The sequence below is a fragment of the Athalia rosae genome, chromosome 2 (genome assembly GCF_917208135.1).
Source record: "Athalia rosae chromosome 2, iyAthRosa1.1, whole genome shotgun sequence".
Classification (NCBI taxonomy): Eukaryota; Metazoa; Arthropoda; class Insecta; order Hymenoptera; family Athaliidae; genus Athalia; species Athalia rosae.
In genome coordinates, this window is record NC_064027.1 from 27,954,999 (window position 1) to 27,974,900 (window position 19,902).

General features: G+C 37.0%; 1 protein-coding gene and 2 long non-coding RNA genes across 8 annotated transcripts; 1 reads left to right on the top strand and 2 right to left on the bottom strand.

Annotated features, from left to right (window-relative positions):
- The first annotated feature begins 148 nt into the window (after positions 1–148).
- LOC105685791 (C-terminal-binding protein) lies at positions 149–19,691 on the top strand. 5 transcript variants are annotated; one of them, XM_012400203.3, is made up of 9 exons: positions 155–515; positions 12,964–13,455; positions 13,570–13,857; positions 13,953–14,141; positions 14,236–14,325; positions 14,427–14,583; positions 14,943–15,120; positions 16,508–16,578; positions 17,010–17,146. In XM_012400203.3, exons 2-8 carry the CDS (start codon positions 13,258–13,260, stop codon positions 16,539–16,541), a joined length of 1,134 nt encoding a protein of 377 aa, XP_012255626.1. In that variant the 5' UTR covers positions 155–515; positions 12,964–13,257; the 3' UTR covers positions 16,542–16,578; positions 17,010–17,146. The 5 variants fall into 5 exon arrangements, with proteins under 5 accessions (XP_012255624.1, XP_012255626.1, XP_012255621.1 ...); XM_012400201.3 differs by lacking the exon at positions 16,508–16,578 and having other exon boundaries at positions 149–515; positions 14,427–14,568; positions 17,010–19,691; XM_012400198.3 differs by lacking the exon at positions 16,508–16,578 and having other exon boundaries at positions 167–515; positions 17,010–19,691.
- Positions 3,681–7,929, bottom strand: LOC125499917. The gene is made up of 3 exons (XR_007276959.1): positions 7,725–7,929; positions 7,410–7,574; positions 3,681–7,284 (listed from the first exon to the last, which is right to left on the bottom strand). It is a non-coding gene; the product is annotated as an uncharacterized LOC125499917 (long non-coding RNA).
- LOC125499916 lies at positions 9,827–12,199 on the bottom strand. 2 transcript variants are annotated; one of them, XR_007276958.1, is made up of 2 exons: positions 12,067–12,199; positions 9,827–11,813 (listed from the first exon to the last, which is right to left on the bottom strand). It is a non-coding gene; the product is annotated as an uncharacterized LOC125499916 (long non-coding RNA). The 2 variants fall into 2 exon arrangements; XR_007276957.1 differs by lacking the exon at positions 12,067–12,199 and adding an exon at positions 11,945–12,056.
- Positions 19,692–19,902: the final 211 nt, after the last annotated feature.

Consider the following 19,902-nt stretch of genomic DNA (forward strand, 5'->3'; position numbering starts at 1 on the left):
TTCAAGCCGGATTCGCACGCTCTCAAATGCACGAGAGACAGTGTTATAATTATTGCGATTAAATAGTTGTAAATTAGAATAAATTGGCTCTGATATTCGGTACGTGTTCGAACGTTATAAATCTGCATAGTGTGTGAAAATATTTGTAATTTTTGGTTCGGCGTATTTCGGATAGGATCGGAGGCGCGCGCTCGCTGGTTCGGTGCCGCCATTTTCCTCCAGTGAGGGAGAGAGTCGTTCGGCCGTGCTTCACAAGCGTTTCTCCGTTAATTATTGGTTCTTTCGTTTGACAATTGTGTAATTATCGCGAGTGTGGGGTGTCGGGTGGGTGTTTGGGACCCTTGGGCCCATATTTGTGTAATAAAAAGCCCAGAATCTATAATAAAATCCCGGTGAAACCGGGACCAAACACCGCCAAGTTGGCCCAACGTTGTGTACCCGTGAATTCGAAGGGTGTATGCCAGCTAATATACCTCTTAAATCATCTAAGAGAAATATTTATTCCTATTAAAAAGGTCAGTAGACTTATTTGAAAACCATTCCGCCGATTATTTTATCATAGTTTTGCCGGTAGCTACGACAATTCTCCATGCGTCCACACCGACGCATATTATATTTTAACACAATATGTCTGTATGTGTTTGTGAACGTTTTGTGGGTGTATGTTAGAAGATGCGTACACGGTTTCGTTTACGTTAGTTTATGATATGGCGGGAGACGCCGAGGAAACGCCGAACTAAAACCACGCGCATTTTATCCCATTAACGAAATACATTTTTCTTTGAGCACTCACGGCAGGTTCGAATTTACCTCTCGGCTACATTCATAAACACAAAAATTTTACTCCAACAGAATTTACTTTTAATTTACTTTACAGTTTATCCTCATCTTCTCGATTTTCGAGTGTGCGAGACTTGCCGCCGCTGCCGCCGACGCCACTCGTCCAATTCGGTTCGCGTCTCCAGTAAAACTCTCATTAGCCCATCTATCACGGAGAAAAGTGGAGCTCAAATTTTGAAGATGTTGAATGAGCAAATTTTTTAGGGAAATACCGATACATGATCACCAATATGGATCAGAGAAAGCACTCGATCTGCAGATCTTACTGTTATTCAAAAAATAGAATTTCACATCCATCGACTAATTAGTATTTCTAATCAGTCTTCTGTTAGACATGAGCACCAGTTTAATCCTTGCTTAATATATGCAATGTACATTATAATCGTTGCTTTTCACTTTCGATAACGAAATAACTCTCCAAGACTCAACTGTCTCGAATACTGCACACTTGGCGGAACAAGAATTTATCCAAACGTTATCTAATTTTTCATCGAGTCGCTTTTACCAACGATTATTCAACCTCTTAACAAGACTATATGAATAATATGATCGTACCAAAGAATTTTGGAGCACAGATACATTCAGTCGATTTTATCCTACAAGTATTTTATCCATTGTTGAATTTTCAGCATCAATTTACACATTTTCAAATTAACCGATATTCTTACATCCAATAAAAAAAATATTCATATCTCTGTAACAACTTGAAGAGATTCTTGAATTAGTAACGCCACGCTGAATAGTTTGCATGTGATCTATAAATATACTTTGAAGTCAGAGCACATGTATATTTCATATACTATATATACGCACGCAATACATATATTTACACGTGTACAATAAACGGCATTTAAGATAAGCGTGAGCGACGGGATTAGACTATATCATACTACCTTCAAACACATGTTATACCAATATACGTACCTTACTGATAGAAATTCCGCTATCCATGTATAAATCTGAGTATTCAGATATGAAAATTGGAGAGCTATAATTTTTATCAGTTTTCGGATGAAAAATATCGTACGCAAATTTTCAACAATGGGTTGACAAAATTATGAAGTTCAATCGTGACGGATATAATGATAAGTGCAGAGAATCTTATCCTTAAAAGCCTGCAATTGGTAATAAGCCTTCGTCATTTAAATCGACGCTTCCAGAATGTCATTCATTTCTACTATGCATATAATAGTATATACACATAAACGTATTTCTCTATCTACGTTTGCCTACGCTCTGTTATACACTTATCCTATTTCTCTGTCTCTCTCTCTCTCTCTCTCTCTCTCTCCCTCTCTTATCTCGCGTGTAATTTTACCTCCCTACTAACCGTTTTTCTTTCATATACTATACGTACACCAATAAGACCACACGTTATCATAATAGCCTATATAGGAGAGCTTGAACAGCATCATTATAATTATCGGTATAAGTAATCATGAAGTTTGTCTTTAATTCTTAATGTGTATGATAATACACACAGAAAGCAAAGTCTTACATTTATTAATTACTTTTCATATTTTCTCTAGTATATCCCAAGAATTAGAGATTATTCTTTGGAAAGAATAAGAAGGAAAAAATCCTTTCCAATTGCGGTTAAACATCGTTATTGTTATTATAATCATTGTTTTAAAATGCCGCACGCATCGTGTACGTTTATTATTATTATCATCATACTCTACTACCATACGGAAAGTAATTATCGAGAAGAGCAGCTAGTCGCCGTGCGCCGTTTGGTGGGATGAACCGTTATAATAAAATACGTGTTACAGAAGGAACTTATAAGTACCCATATGTATATACAGCTTACATACTCATAATACATACGACGAAATGTCGTCGTCGTCGTTGTCATCATTTTAGTCGTCACCGCGCGCGCGAGCGCAGTCCGTCCGTTCCTTTAGCTTGTAAATTAAACGGTCACTACTGATTATTATTACATCGTTTGTCGTCGTCGTCGTAACAGAGTCCTAGTAGTTTAGAAGGCTTTACTATAAGTTACTCGCTATAAACTCTCTCAACTTTGCTTTACCGCCGTTACAGCTCCGTTCAATTTTATTCCACATATTCATTGGAAATAATAAAATTACAATCCAACATTTGAAAGAATCTAATCGAGGGTAAAAAAAAATTACACACATTCATCGTTCGAAAAAAATTTCAAAAATAGCTCACAAAGTTTCACGCTACTATACTAATTGAACTTAATAGAAATATTTTTCTTCTGTTCTTATTGAAGAATAAATATTTAATACTAATAATAATGATAATTATTATTAAGTAATTTTGAATAACAATAATTTTCCTCTTACGTCATTATATGTGTTTCACGACCTAACTTAAGGTAATAATAACGTAAGGGACCAGCTACACTCCAAACGGGTTAAGTTAGGCAAGGTTAGATTGGATTGCGCTGTGCTTCGTTGCGTCTTGTGTTATACCTGCACCTACATACCGTGTACTTTAGGAGTATAGAACTTTAGAGTAAATTTACGATAAATTAATTAATGAAAAACAAAAAAAAATAATTAGGTAAAGAAACCGAGAAATCATTCAAGGGAGGGATGTTATAGCTTCAGAATTATATTGAACGTTTCGTTATAAATAAATGATTTATTGAGAATTGTTTATTAGGTATATGTATGAAAAGAAGGGCGTCACAGTCAGCTTTTTATCATCGGTATATAACGAGTGGTCAAAAAGTCCGTCTATCAAAGCGTTCAATTCCGAATATGATATACGTAATTTCACCGAGATTAAAGAACGCAATTTGAATAATTATTTCGAAGATACGTATACCAATATTACACACGTATATAATGATATAAAAAAATGGAGTCTGGCGTACATTCGTTGCGTAATTTAGCGAAGAGAAGAGAGAAGAAAAAGGAAAGAGAAAAAAAAAGTGGCAGCAGCGGCACCAGCAATTATTCACACGTATGTAAATACGTTTACACAGTGAAGTTGATGACCCATATTCTCAAAAAGTAACGCGACTTAACGACGTTCTTCTCAAGTAATAATTGTCTTTTTTCGATTTTCGTTAGCACTAGAAAATTTCTCGATTTATTAATTTATTCAATTTTCAATACTCTCTCCTCACTTCTCACGATATAATATAGGCACAAAGAATAATTATCTTGAAATAATTATACATGTGTCGTAATATCACAATACCGATATTCCCATATGTGACATTAGATACATCAAATAAAAAGAAATAAATGAAAAAAAGTCTTGTTTGAACATAAAAATTGCGACGTTTCATTGCGACGTGTAATTTACACCACGAGCTTACATACATGTTGTAATGTAGTTTATACATACGTATGTACGCGTGCAAGTAAATATACATGAACTTATGTACCTTATATGCGAAACACGACGCGAGCAGCCGGTGGCATCGAAAAACCACCACGTAGTCAGTCGATTACGATCGAAAGGATTAAGGTCACGCGAATATCAGCGAATGAATTCAATGCCTTCCGCGACAACAAAAATTTTATTCTATAGATACTATGTATGTGTATGGATTTATTCATATGTCTCTACACGCTGTACACACCTACGTGTATAACTTTCGCTTTATGTATACCGTTCCTTCCGAGTCGAGTTCCGAATTCAAAAATTTCAATTGAAACTTCACGCTAGAAATTGCAATGAACTCGTATTTATTCAACGTACGAACGAGGAAATTTTTTTTTTTCAATTGCTCCTTGCATCACCTTTTCTTCATATTTATTTTCAAAATTTAGTTTCCGAAAAACTTTTTTTTTTTTTATCATTGCCACCGTAACAACTATTCGCATAGATTTAGGTAAAGTTTTGAGTGACAAGAATAAAAGGGAAGGGGGGGAGGGAAAGGTAAAAGGATTAGATTACAAGGGTTTGCGAATTGTAATATTAGGTGAGTGTAACTTGGAATTAAGGTATACAGTACATATTCTTCCTACTTCTATATTTGTACTATACTCCATCCACTTCTACTGGTACTATTACTACGACTATACTACTACTACTACTAACTGTACTAACTACTCTTTGCTCGTTCTGCTTTTGTGTTCAACCCCTTTTAAACGTCAATTTCGTAACACTCCCTCTGGTACAGCAGCGTGAGGCGTGCTACGTTGGCCTAGGATACATAAACGTACGGTATAGATACGCATATAAATTCAACGCAACACAACACGACGTAACAATCATTGAAGATTTATGTAAACGACTTATAGGTTTTACATACTGATTTGAGTCACGTGAATCCTTTATGACATTACGGAATCAAGAAAAACGATAAGAGCGCAGTTTTTCTTACCGACAATTAATACAGCCTTACCAAAAATGCTATTTAATGAACTTGTCTCTAAGGACACGAAGGGACAAAATTTCACTCTTGTTTTTATTTATACATTTTTCTCCTTATTCCATTTTTGTTTTAGTTTTTTTCTCTTGTCGAATGGCGAAAGTTTTTGGTTACGAAAACTTCGTTTCAAACTTGTTACATACCTACCCCTATATACATGCTCTTGGCGTTGAAACGCTGCTTTGGCACGCGGCATACGTGGTACATATGTAGGTATATAACAAATAAGACGAGAGAACTTTCATTCTCTAGAACGCTGATGTACATATTATAGATATGTTTGAAAACAGTTTATTTTATTTTTTTTTTGATTTTTATTCATTCATTCTCTTTCATGAGAATCGTTGTTACGTGTATGCAGCACGCAGATTGCGTTGCGTACGGGGGTTGCACGGGGATTGCGTATAGGTCGCCATTATAAATCGACTTCTTGTTTCAACGGAAACTGAAAGTGAGCGATGTTGCCCACAACTTTTCCTTCTCTTTTCATCCCCTTTATCGCGACGACTCGCTATACTCCATCCCTTTTCTTGGGCTTTTTTCTTGGTTTTTTTTTTTTTTTTTTTTTTCTCTTGTGTAATGGTATGCACCTGCACAGTGCTATAGAATCTCTTGTATTTCTGTCTCCTTTACTACTTGCTAACACCCCTGCGGCAGCACCAATAGCAGCAGTTAGATTGCTAGCGAGCAGAAAGCAGAAGCAGCTTAGTATAAGGGTGTGGGGAAGTTGGCGAGACATCGATCGGGGCCGGCCATTGCTTGCCACACTCCACACTAGGAGTCAAGATGCCACCCTACCTCTGCTAACTATACCAAAAACCCCCGAACTCAGGACCTTCTCACTTCCCCGACGATTTAACCCGTCACCTGTTTTTCTTCCTTATTCATTTAGTTACTTTTTCGATCACTCTTCGCATTCTCACACCTCGAGATTTGTGCATTTTTTCAGATTGTATGGAGTCGTGAAAATTGTAGCAATTCGTTCGAGATTTGTGCTTTAAATTTCCCTCCATCTACGGCGAAAGGTGTGGGTCACGAGTAATTGCAAGTTCGTGATCATGAATTCTGGTATACATTATACATGACGTACTTCGAAGGTACCCGAGACTTTTTTCTCTCTTTTTGACCATCCAAATTAACTGGTTTTTACATATCTTGCTCTCCGAAGTGATTTGTTATTATATATTGTGATGTTTATCGTGTGTAGGATTTGAAAGAGGGAAAATACAAGTTTCGACTACCCACTATACATTTATAATGGAGTTTACTCGCGCGTAGAGTTCGAACAGGTGTTTCTCTTGATGTTAGATTACGTTAGGTTGGGCAAGGTTGAGACGCGATAAGTTATTCGCCCATCATTTCTTAATGACCACTCTCTTATCTGTTCGATTGAATCGTTAATATATTACATATACGAACGGAAATATTATTTTCAACCGAAATTTTTATAGTTATCATAATTATAACGATGATGAATTTTTTTCCAATCGTTCCAACGATTACCGATTCCCGTCATTTATTCATTATTTATCTGATCAGTTGGAAAGACAAGAGTCGTCGCCGAATACCTACACGTTTCCGTCAACGTTCGGGTATCGGATCGCTGGTATCCCTACGGTTATTTTCACACATATATTTTCGGGGAAGTCGCAATTCGTAAATGACGGAGATTCAGAATCGGATGTTGCGCGGGGAGGTTCCTCCCTTCTCTGGATGAGGGGTTAATTCCGACTGCGTGCAGACATGACGTAGTAGGATAGAAGGAGCGGGCGTCGTCATTGTCTGGTGCAACTCTCGCGACCGTCTCGCGGAAGGCGGTGACCAACTCCTTTTCTCCCCTCTCTCCTTTTCCCTGTGCTCTTTTTTTATTCCGATCCTCTTTCCCTCTCTCACAATTCTCCCCCTTCACCCACAACGACGACAACGACTTCTCCCTTATACATATCTCTCCTCAACCTCCTCCTCCTCTTTATGTACTAACCTCTCACCATTTTGTACTCACCTATATATCCGCCATCATACCGCGACGACGGAGGACTTTCACGCACTTGTCGCTCAATTCATTTTCCGTTACAACGCTGTTGCTGAAACAAAAATTCTCGTCATTTTCTCCTCCATTTTTTCGTAGATGAGTTACACGGCGAACTCTGATCGTATTCGAATATACATGCTATGAATTATTATTAGGATCAATCGTTGTAATTCTTACCAATCCTCCTCGGGTAGGTAATGCATCACCTTTGCGGGATCTATTGGAACATCATTTTCTTTACAACGGATGCGTAATTGCGAAATTCATTAGGAACCAAGCTTTTGCAAAGTTTTTTTTTTTTTGCGTCATTTTCTTCCCCATGTGGATTTTTGTCTCCGCAGTCTATGAATACATTAGAAATATATTCGCAAGTAATGTACGAGTCACATAAAATTAGTTGCAAATTGTCCGTGCGTATGTTCTTCCATCCTATTCTCTGCTCGACGTTAAGTAGCGGTAAATTAAAATGGTATATTTTCTAACAAAACGTACTTTAACGCCAGCCCGTCTGTGTCGAAGCGACGCGACGCGTCGCGGTCGTTGTTTCATCCTTCCTCCTATTCTCTATGCTGTGGGGATACAGGGATCGACGATTGGACGAATGGGATGTATGGAAGAGAGAGGAGGTAGAAACCAAACCGAAACGAACCGAACGACGACTCATATTATTACAACGTGCGTATGGGTAGAGAAGAGATACGTACGTTACGTTGCGTGCGCGCGCGCGCTCATCTCATCCCATTCCATCTCATCCCATTCCATTCCATCCCATCGTATCGTATCGTATGGTATCCGTGTGCGGTTTTGAGTTGCGCGGGTCTCGACGACGACTCGGACCTCGACTCCGATTCTTCCGATCATAGCGGCGCTCCACACTCAAGGCCGAGTAGCTCGTTCGGCGTGCATTCCTTCAATCTCTTAGATACGTACCTACTAACAATAAGATATGTAACCTTAATGTATTCATTGCGATTTTGATATACTTCTGGTCAATTTATATCGACTTGCCGAAAGGAATGAGGCAAAAAAAAACTAAGTTCATCGACATTCAAGATTCTGTATAATCCGATGACCGTTTTCAATTCATGGCAATCGTTCGACTTTTTTTCAGCCCGTTTCCATTTGGGTTTTAAATTCAACCGATGGGAATGTATTTTTAAAACCTTATTTAAATTCGCATTCGCGTGTGTCGAGAGAAGTTATTGCAACAAGAAAAACATGTTTCAATTCCGTAAGGTCCGAGTCGAGTTCGTGAAGTTTCATAGGATTTGAATTCTGGAGCAGATTTTATTTTCTTTCGAATCACCACTGCGTGCGTGTGCGTATACATACCGTATTGCGTGCGATAGTAATATCCATATAAGTACGTGCAGTCAATAGTTGGTCGTCGCGTCAGTTAACAAGGAAAGGAAATGGGGTGGATACAGGCCGGATGCGTGTAAAGTAATAACGACGATCTTCAACGTTTCTTTTTCAGCAACATCACCAGCGCTAGAAACTTAACCCGCACGATTTTACACACGATCCACGTGTACGTCGATAACGTCTTGTAATAGGCATTGTTTTATCCATGTATGTTGTACATACAGGGGAGCTTGGATAATGGACCCATATAATTCTCATAAGACTTGGCATGGTCGAAATGGGGGCGAGAAAAAGAAAGAGAAAAAAAAACAATAGATACGTTGGAGTAAAGAGGGAAGTGGTCCATAGGGGGTGTTCCATTTTCAAGCATTATCTACTCGTTTTTCGGTTTACGTGCGTAAAAACATCGTTTCAGCTTTTATTCGCTCATAGTTTGTGTGAAGACGAAAAAAAATAAAAAAAACTAACCGACAAATTAATCTCGTCCTCCGCATGACAAATCACATGCTACACTTCTGTTGGATTTTATGATCTAGCAAAAATATGTATGGTATACGGTGATATTTGAGGTACTTGTTACCTTATTTACATGACTATACATTTGTAACAGATGCATGCAGTACGTGCATAGAGCAATGGTATAGAAAAAAGGTGATTTTGAGGCAGCTCGGGAAATGAACGGTGTAGAAAGAGAAAGAGCGAGGGCGCAGGGGAGTTCGGGGCCAAGTTTCCCTTCAAGAGCGCAGAAACTTAACTGAGTTAACTTTGCTGCTGAGAAAAACTTTCATACAACTTTAAGTAGTCTTCCTTCTTCCAACGAAAGGAAGGAGGACTGTTGTTGCACTCTTCGTAAAAATCGAGTGATAGACGAATCCACCAACAATTGAGGAGGGAACAACAAGAGCTTTTTCTGATTTCCTTTTTTTTTTTAATATATTCTTCACCCGCGCCCTAAAACCGCTAGATCTTATATTAATTTTCTTATGCACGTGGACAGTTTTCAACTCGCCTAATTAAAATCCGTTTTCTCTTATTGGTGAGCGATTGCTGGTTCTTTTCCTCCTCGAAATACATGAAGGTAGGAAGAAGAGAAAAAACCAATCTAAAATGTGAGGGAAGAAAATTATTTAATGAAATGAGTACAGTTTAGTGAAGTGGAGTCACATCGGGTTAAAAAAAAAAGAGAAAAATAAATTAAATAAAGAGAAAAAAATGAAATGATATGGGGGGAAAAAACTTATAAAGTTTGTAAAAGTGAAGCTAAAGTTGCAGCGGGTACGACGAAGAAGTAGAAGTTCTTGGACTGCGAAAACTATTTTTCGTCAAGAGGTTCTCAACTTCGAACTATTTTTTCTTTTTTCTATTTGGGGGTTGACTTGTATTACAACATGGAAAGTAACTTTGCAAAGCTATATAGCCAGGGGCTGCCGCTCAAGTGGTGCAGCACGCGAGAAACAACTTTTATATTTATTATATTATATATAAATATATCTTTCAACACTTTTCGCAGTAAATGCGTTTCTTCACATTTTATACCCGTGTCAAATATGGCTTATCTGTTGTAACGAGTTTCATAAATTACTTGAAAGACAATCAAGGTGTTCGAACGTTTTATACACGTATAGTGTTACACAGGTACGTATTACATGCAATCGTTGTGGATGATATATCTCTAACCTAATTCCGTACATTTTCTAATTTATCGGTTGGTCATTCATCATAAAATGGTCAAATTCAGAAAAAAAAGTGAAAAAATTTGCGTCTTGTATTAATTATTTAAAATCTAGCGAGTATCTAACTAATCGGTATCGTCGGTTTTTTCCCTCTTGTTTTTTTCCTTTGTAATATGTAAATAAGAAATGTAACACTACGTGAGATTTGTTAACTTTATTAAAGTCAGACACGTAATCGCGCGGTCATATTCACACCTTACTTATGTAGTACATTTATGCATATCTATACCTACATGGACGGGTCTTTGTATTACGGTTTTAATATACGTATATGAAACGTAACGCCTACATAATGCTATAGTATATGTTCTCTTTCTAGTAATTGTGATTATATACAGTGCAATGAATTACACATCTATTTTATATACGTAAATATGCATATTTATACGATGAGTTGAGGACGTCAGCAAGAGCAACAGCAACAGCAGCGGTAGCAAGCTGCACGCTTATACTTGGCGAAACATTCCGAATGGAATCGACCCAATTGTCAAACGAGACCATCATTGATTACAGGTTTGCTAACCGAGCGCTTCTCCCTCCTTCCAATCTTTCCTTTCCTCTTTCGTGCTCTCCTCGTACCCCCTTTGCCTCCCCCGACAGTGGTCCAGATTTAAGGATAATTTAAATCTCACGTTTCACCAATAACAGTCGGAGAAGGGCACCCCTGCGTCGAGTTTTGAAACAAACTTTACTTTATCGTGCCTCGATTGTACAGGGGGGTGAGTTTTACCCTCGCCAACTTTCTATGTATAGCTCTCGCTTCGTCCAACACCAAACCTTCACTTACTGGTTGCTGCTGCTGCTACTGCTACAGCTTTCCTCCTCACTCTCAAGCTTACCCGGTAAAGTTGCTCCCAGGTTAGACAATAATTGGATAACTTCGCCCGTACTCCTCTTCCTCCTCCTTCCCTCACCTCCCCCCCCTCCTACGACTACTACTTCTCTTTCCCCTACTACTTTCTCTCAAACTCCCCTACTTCGGTCCTTAAGTCTGAAAACTCTGTTGCACATCAAGTTTTTAAAATGACAAGGTTATAAGGGTTGAAAATTTGGGGTGTATCTCGAGGTGTATCTATTTACACATACATACGTATAGGGCGCTGCATCGTCATTTCATTAAGACTAGACACAATTATAGTTTTCTTCTTATCAATTTTTGTTTTGTTTGTTTTTGTCTCTTTCCTCGGTGTTGAATAAGCACTAATAAATGTTCTATGCATTTTCTTTGAGATGATGATACGAGCTTTATATATATTTCACGCTGAGTTGGCACAACATGTGCCCAAGTGCTGGGGTTGCATTCTAGTGTTAGTAACGTATCTGCACATTTTTAGCTGATGCTAGCAGTGATCCAATTTTATAGCCTCCGCGCGGGCCACATATCGTTTTATTCCTCTAAATCAACCTTAGTTTCTTTTTTTATCTTATTATTTTCTATTTTTTTTTCTTCCCTTTCACCCTTTTCGTTTGGAGTTTTTTCCCCCTGTAAAAGATGAAAAATATTATCATGATTACTTTGACGATCTGATTTTGCAAGGTCAGAAAATAACTATCAGAGTATACAATATATTATAATTAGCTTGTCTAAAAATAATATTCGATATTACGGCTGACCGGAAATAATAATGAAAAAAGGTTCAAATCGTTCGGGATCACGAACAATCCAGACTAGTTCAAGAATTACATTTCTATCGGCTCACGAGGGGGTGGAGATAATAGTGGGGGAAGTGACGTACTGACTATTGAAGGGCGCCACCATTCAGAGTTTTGTGGTTTTTCTATAGTGTGTTGTGTTAGTTCCAAGTTTTCCCGCTTCTATAACCCATCGTAAAAAGCACAGGAAGGAACTTATGCCGCGTTCGCGTCAACTCGTTGAATCGTTTCAAGTTCAAGGAAAGAAAGCAAAAGAAACGAAAAAGAAAAACGAAAGGAAAAAAGGAGGACGAGAGAGTGGGATAAAAAATATTTATACGTATTGTTGGATGTATGGTTGAAAAGTTAGAGGTGGATTTAAATTTGTTTTATTAATAATTGATAGATGATGTGAAATATTTGTGTAATTTTAATAAGAGGACTAGTTAGTGTTTTGGGAGTGTTGAAATCGTTCACCCACTGACCAACGCCATCGGTACTAACCTTTCCAAAAACATCAGCCCCAGCCATTTGCTCTCTCCGCGTTCAGTGTCTTCCTTTGATAAAACACGGACTTTTATTGAGGTTTTTTTTATTGTTTTTAATATAACGCAAGTTAACTATAAATCACTTTGTTTATTGTGAGATTGTAGTGTACGTTTGAAATAGAATAGTTTGTGTATTTCAACAGTGGTAACCCGGCGCGCGCCGAGGTAACCTAAAAGGTAAAGCGGTGATCCAATAAGTCGGAAAAAAAATTTTCTGTGTTGTATTAAAATAAAGGAATCTTCTATAGGAATGATTACGTATAAACTTCTCGATGTATTTGATTGATATATTGTGGTGGAATCAAATTAGGAAAACTATTTTATCAGAAAATATATTGAATGATTGATATTCAAAGGTCTTTGGAATTTGAAACTGGCATTCAGAATTCTTGATTTGAGAATTCTTACACTCTGGTGAATCGAATCTAAAAGTCGTCTTCGATTTTTTTTCAGGAGCTGCTCTGCAAAAAATCGTGATGCGTTGGAGGTTCGGCGGTCCCTGTCCAAAAACCGACCGGAAGTCAGCTTTGCAAAAAGAGTTTGTGTGACAAAAGCAAATATTGTGACTACGAAGAAAAAAAAAACTTTTACAAAGACTTTGTTTGAAGTAAAAGTAGTAAACGGGAAAACAAGAATCACAAGAGGAAGTTACGAGGGATTGTGAAACTCCTAGCGTAGGAGTTTGATAAAATTTAAAGAAAGATATTGAAAATAAAATAAATAAAAATAGGGGGGGCTGTTTGACCGATGGACAAACGGAAGATGATGCCCAAACGCCCTCGTATGGATAGCCTGAGGGGTCCGATTGCTAATGGACCCATTCAGACCAGACCGCTTGTCGCCCTTCTCGATGGCCGAGACTGTTCCATTGAAATGCCTATACTCAAAGACGTTGCCACAGTGGCCTTCTGTGACGCTCAATCTACTTCAGAGATTCACGAAAAGGTGAGCTATATTATGATGGCCTATCCAAACTATGATACACTCTGTAATTATTCAGCAGAAGTCATTCTTGTTACTCATTTCTTCTGCTACAAAGAACTACTTTACTATCTTCAGGTATTAAATGAAGCAGTGGGTGCATTGATGTGGCACACTATTATCCTGACAAAGGAAGACCTTGAAAAATTCAAAACTCTTCGCATCATTGTGAGGATTGGCTCCGGAGTGGACAATATTGACGTAAAAGCAGCTGGTGAACTTGGTATTGCTGTATGTAATGTACCTGGATACGGGGTTGAAGAAGTAGCAGATACCACTTTGTGTCTGATTCTAAATCTCTACCGACGTACCTACTGGCTTGCAAATATGGTCCGTGAGGGCAAGAAATTCACAGGACCTGAACAGGTGATGAACACTAAAATATAATAGCTATTGAAATACCTATTTTGGGCAGAAAAGTTTTTCATGATTAAATATTATTCAAACCGCCATGAACTCAGGTGAGAGAAGCAGCGCAAGGCTGTGCAAGGATACGTGGAGACACACTCGGTATCGTTGGGCTTGGTAGGATTGGCTCAGCTGTCGCGCTACGTGCCAAGGCATTTGGCTTCAATGTCATCTTCTATGACCCGTACCTTCCCGACGGCATCGAAAAGTCCCTGGGTCTCACTAGGGTTTATACGCTACAGGTAGAGTCACTGAATTCGATGATGTGGAGGCAAGAAATTGTTGACCGTTCACCGAATTACACGGTTTTAAGTTAAAATATGTGTTTATGCTTAGGACCTCCTGTTCCAATCAGACTGTGTATCTTTACACTGCACCTTGAACGAGCACAATCACCACCTAATCAACGAATACACGATCAAACAGGTAACTATCGATGAGAAGATGAAAGAATCTGGTATCAAAACCTATGCAAAGGGATTTCAATGTAATGGGATAGCGTTATAAATAATTCTTTAACATTCCAGATGAGACCCGGTGCGTTTTTGGTTAATACAGCGCGAGGTGGTTTGGTCGACGATGATGCGTTAGCTGCAGCGCTCAAACAGGAGCGTATCCGTGCTGCGGCACTTGACGTCCATGAGAATGAGCCCTACAATGTCTTTCAGGGTCAGTCTGCCCAATGTGAGTCATTTCTGGCCTAATGGAGAACATTGCCAACTAATATGCATTTAAATTTAACATTAATATTGGCATAGATTAACTCAATGCGATATTTGAGAAAGATTGACTTCCTTGAAATACTTATCGAAGTACTAAAATGCTTTTCGTCCAGCCGGTATCCATTCCATCCCTGGTTTTAATTTTTTGTGATTGCATGGTCGTGTTTAATATAAAATTTTTATCGGGACAAAATATCTATGAGGACAATTTGCATGCCAGTTTTCTCATTGTCTTTTTACCTCGAAACACCTCACTTCTGCTATCACAGCACATTATGCAATGTAATATAAATATCAATTGAATTAATATTTGTTGTTTAGGTCCGTTGAAGGATGCACCAAATCTGTTGTGCACACCACATGCTGCGTTCTATAGCGACGCAAGTTGCACAGAACTTCGTGAAATGGCTGCCAGTGAAATAAGACGTGCTATTGTCGGTCGCATTCCCGATTGTCTTCGCAACTGTGTGAACAAGGAGTACTTCCTATCATCTACTGGGTGAGTTTGATAATTTACCGATCCAGTATACTATAAATATCCAAAGGGTGTTTGTTACATCGTTGAGAATATAATTCAGGCGCTAATCTGCTTGTGATTAATCCTCCCAAGAAAGTTTGTAGCTTATTTAATTGGTCTGAACTAATCATAATGATAATATTGGATAATTAAAAACAAGAAAAAAAAAGAAAACTAGAACGCATAGTGTAAATTTTCATAATTTAGGATTAGATTTAATTAAAAGGTTATAGTATATGTTATATGGTGACAGTTATACATATGCAATCTATCGATATAGAGGACCGAGCGAAGACTAAAGAAACCAGTGTATTGTTTTCATCTTGTTTTGTTCTTATTTTTTCTGAAAAAATAATGTTATGATGGAACTATCTTACTTTTACATTTGTAAATTTATTCTGTATTTTTGATAAATTACTTTTTTGCAACCATATTTCAACCAAGTGTATTATTATGAAGTACACAATTTCACCTTCATTATTTTTTTCTTTCTATCTTTTCTCTCTTATTTTTTTTTTTTTTTTTTTGTTCCTCTATACCGAATGCTGCTAATCTCTACTGACCATAAAATTTAATTATTAATATTCCTGGTGCTTCAAATTTCGGATGTATACCTAATATTTACAAGGCCGCCTTCTACAGTATTCATAGTTTACCAGGTGTACAGAATTTACAAATCAATGGAGAATCCCGTTACATTGTAACCATTGTCAATGAATTGTTATTTTCATTGATACATTATCCGCACTAACTCGTTCTTGCCTGTGATTGCTTCGGTACTAAAATAATTCTCGTCCATCAACCAACTCAGAATATTTGTCTGTTACCTGAGTCACAAACAATATGTTGGACAACTTCAAAAGTTCTTATGGTCACGACATCGTACTCATCGACAGGATTCATACAAAGGATGTTCATACTTTAATCTATGAGGAAGATCATCAGCTTTCATTCGCAGGCGCAACTTTATCAAGTTTTTTATATTTATTTTTTTTCACGGATATGATGTCGAGTCAGCATGTTGAAATTTATACTCACACCTAATGTATGGAATCCATTTCGAGCTTATGCAAACATTTGACCAACTAATAAAATATTTCAAGTCATTATGAACAATGACAAAATATAAGTGAGAAGTTTTCAATTAAAAGAATTATTTGTATGGCGGCTTTTTTTTCTCTATGACTTTCTATTTTGCCGGTGGAATGTAACTGCTAAGTGTTTTGATTCTATATATCAGATATCAATGCTGTGCGATGTAAATTTTTTTTTTTTTGGTTTTCTGTTGAGTCGAAATTTAATGAAATCAGTTCTGCATTATTTGTTATCTGAATTTCGTCTATTTAATTGTCATTTTTCAATTCTACAGGTCAAAAGATGTCATATATAGATCCCTTGATTAATTCCAAAGGGGTTGAGAATTTTGCCCAAAAAAAATAGGTAAGGCTATAGCCTTCAAATTAAAACAAGAAAAAAAGCACAAAAAAAAAAAGAAATCATTCAAATGAATTATGAACCAAACTTTCAAGATGCATTCGGCCAAATAATGCGACAATCTGGTATCATACGTTTTCGTAAAATGCCGAATTCTTCCAGTCAAATTATTTTTTTGGAAGGAAAAGTTCGAATTATTTCCAAAATTATTTTATCTGAAACAAAGATAAAGTGAAATAAAATGAAAATGAATTGAATGATCATCCGCAAAGAGAACAAAAAAAAGAATCCCCCTGATTGATAATGAAAAACGTTGAGACAGTTGATTGTTCCTCCCTATTTTTATATTTATTATTATAATTATTTTTTTTTTCATATTAATAAAGATAAACAACACACATAATCAAACAATACCTTTGTTTGATTTTATTTTGCAGTAGTTATCCAGAAGGGATTAACGGTGGTTACTACACAGGAGCTCTACCTGTACAGCAAGCGCATTCGACGACCCCTCATGACTCGGCCCCGCCGCCTCCCGGTGGTCATTCAGTTGTCGGAGGGGGTGGAGGAGGCGGTGGGCCTAATTCTTCCGCAGGGGCTGGCGGTGGAGGTGGACCCACGGGACCAACTGGCCCCTCAGTTGGTGGCGGAGGTGCGGGAGGTCCAGCTTCTGCGCCTCCAGCCGGTGGGTTGCCTGTTCTACCCCACAGCATAGTGAGCGAGCCTGACCCCCGACCCAGTCCTTCTGCCCCTAGCCCACGTTGACCTTAAACCCCTCGCAGACATCTTTAAAATCTTCACGCTCCACTTAGCCCTTGCCCCCGTTTCCCATTTCCCCTGGATTCAATCACAATATTCTCCTTCGATTCGTTTACAATAGATACCAATCCGTTTACTTATCTATAATTCCCCTCTCCTCTACTCCTCATACAAGAAACGTGGAAAATTCATTGACAGTGCGTTTCGAAACAAAAGACCGCATCTTCCCCTCACTTACCCCCAATATTTCCATTTATCTTTGAGAAAAAAAAGAAAAAAAATACAAGTTTTTTCGTCAAAAAAAAGTAAAAAAAATCACAAAAAAATATTCAAACTACGTTATTAATAGCATCTCTTGGTAGTTGCTGTTTACATTTGTGGACCTTTTTTTTATCTTTCAAAATGCGTTTTGAAGAAGAAAAGATAAAGATGACAATGATGAAGATGATGAAAAAAAATCCATCAAAAAAAGAAAATACAAAAAAAATAAATAAATAATAATACAAACTTAATGAAAAGAAGAAGAATCATAATGATAACAAAAACCTCTCCTAGCCAATCGGAACGTTTTATCTATATGTGGAATTGAATATACATGACAATTGCAAGAAGTGTGTAAAACTGTGGATAAAAAAAAAAACAAAAATGAAAACTAAGAAAAAAGAATTCTAATCGATAGTAGCACATTGACGAACGAGGATGGGTGACACTGACAAACATCACGCTCGGATTTAGATTTAAAATATATCACTTGTGTCTGTAAATCTTTTTCTCGTTGGTTGATATTTTTTCAATTGAATTCTGCATAGGTATATGGAATTGGCGAATATATATCTACTTTTACTAACTTGCCTGTCATCTTCTATTTCTCCGATGAAACGATCAGTGGAGCGTCGTGATTATTTCTACAATATCTGCACGGTATTCTGATGCTTTAAAAGTTTCAATTGTATACATGCAAGTTGGAGTGTAACCGATGAGGTGTTTCGGAAGTGTCACGCAAAGCCGATTCCAATTATAGCGTTTAAATATTTGTACTGGTAGATGAAATTTCATGGTTTGTTTAGCGGATTTGACTTGTAATTTATAGAAGAATAGAGAGAAAGAAAGAGAGCGAGAGAGAGAGAGAGAAAGAACTGTAGATAGCATTGGTTTCGTGTTTTTCTTTTTTCTTGTAATTTACAATATTTTTCTAAATTTACATATTATAAGAAATAGCAGATGGCCCCCGCCCATTTGACTTAATTTTTTTTTACAGCTACCGTTGTAAACTGTATATCAACTGAGTAAAGTTCCATTTAAAGAAGTTCTGGAGATTCAAATGTTTAGCGCATGCAGTTATAGGCGGATCACAAAGCATTGCATTGCATTATGAATACGTACAGCCTCTATTTTTCAACTGAATAATCAAAAATGATGTGCGCTGAATTTGGAAGTACGTTCGCCTAGATATATTCATCTATGCCAACTCCTGTGCGGTAATACTTTCCTTAGAATTTAAATTGAAAATCGCAGGACTGTCGACACGTCAATTTTAATTTGTTTGTTAAAAGGAAATGCGTAACAGGACGATATTTTTTGCCTTTTAAGTTTGAAACGTTTGTTTTTGAAGAAAATCTGACAGAAGATATTATCCATCAAGAATATTTTTGTGTTTCTGAGACCATGAATGAAAAAATAACATAAATAAACAGTAACTTGTGCTTTTCAGTGAATATTATCGATTAAGAATTTTAAGAGCGAGAGTAATAAGTGAGAAAGTGAATAAGTGAAAAAGTGAGAGAGAAAAAGAGAGAAAGAAATATAGAACAAGCAGAAACATGGTTTATTAATTGATAATTATTATATGATTAATTATTATATTAAGTAAAAGGTAATGCGATGTTACGAACACTTGATGAAGTATATTATCGAGAGGCAAATCATGAAGTTGTGAAATGGAGAAGAAACAATTTTTGGAGAAAAAAATTATGGAAAGCGATAATCATAATAATTGAATAAAAAAAGATAAATACAAAAAAAAGAATATACGAAAAAATGAGAACATGAAAAATCTATTTTAGAGATACACATATCTATCCGGTTGTTTCGATCTGTTGTTTTTCTTTTTTTTTTCCTTAAATTTTCAACTTAAGTGGCATTACAAATTACATTACTCGTAGGGTAAATCTTCGAGAGATCATACGTATGTGAAATGCTTCCAGATGTTTCGTCGTATAGCTGGAAACTAATGAGGATTTTTTAGATTTATATAAATTATATTTGTGGCAGCTGCAGAGAAAGTTTGGCACAGCCATTGGTCCAAAAATGATGAAAAGTGAGAAACGTCCAGCTTCTAAATATACACATTTATACATCTACCTACTGTTGGGTAATTTGAACAAGAGTTTTTTTCTTTCGCTTTTATCGATTGGATAATTATTCCGTGTTGAATGGAAGTTGTACAGTTAGAGAGCTGGATACCAATGATATCGATTTTCCATTTGGTTTTTTTATACAAAACCACTCTGAATTCATGAAAAACTTTTCTGCGTACTTCGATAGCCAATGATTGCTGGTGATCTGATTCAA

What these genes read in the sequence shown, in the direction of transcription:
- LOC105685791 (XM_012400198.3), top strand. Translation starts at nt 13,258, where the DNA reads ATGGACAAACGGAAGATGATGCCCAAACGCCCTCGTATGGATAGCCTG. An exon ending in AATTCACAGGACCTGAACAG is followed by an intron (nt 13,858 to 13,952) that starts GTGATGAACACT and finishes CCATGAACTCAG; the next exon opens with GTGAGAGAAGCAGCGCAAGG. An exon ending in TACTTCCTATCATCTACTGG is followed by an intron (nt 15,121 to 17,009) that starts GTGAGTTTGATA and finishes TTTATTTTGCAG; the next exon opens with TAGTTATCCAGAAGGGATTA.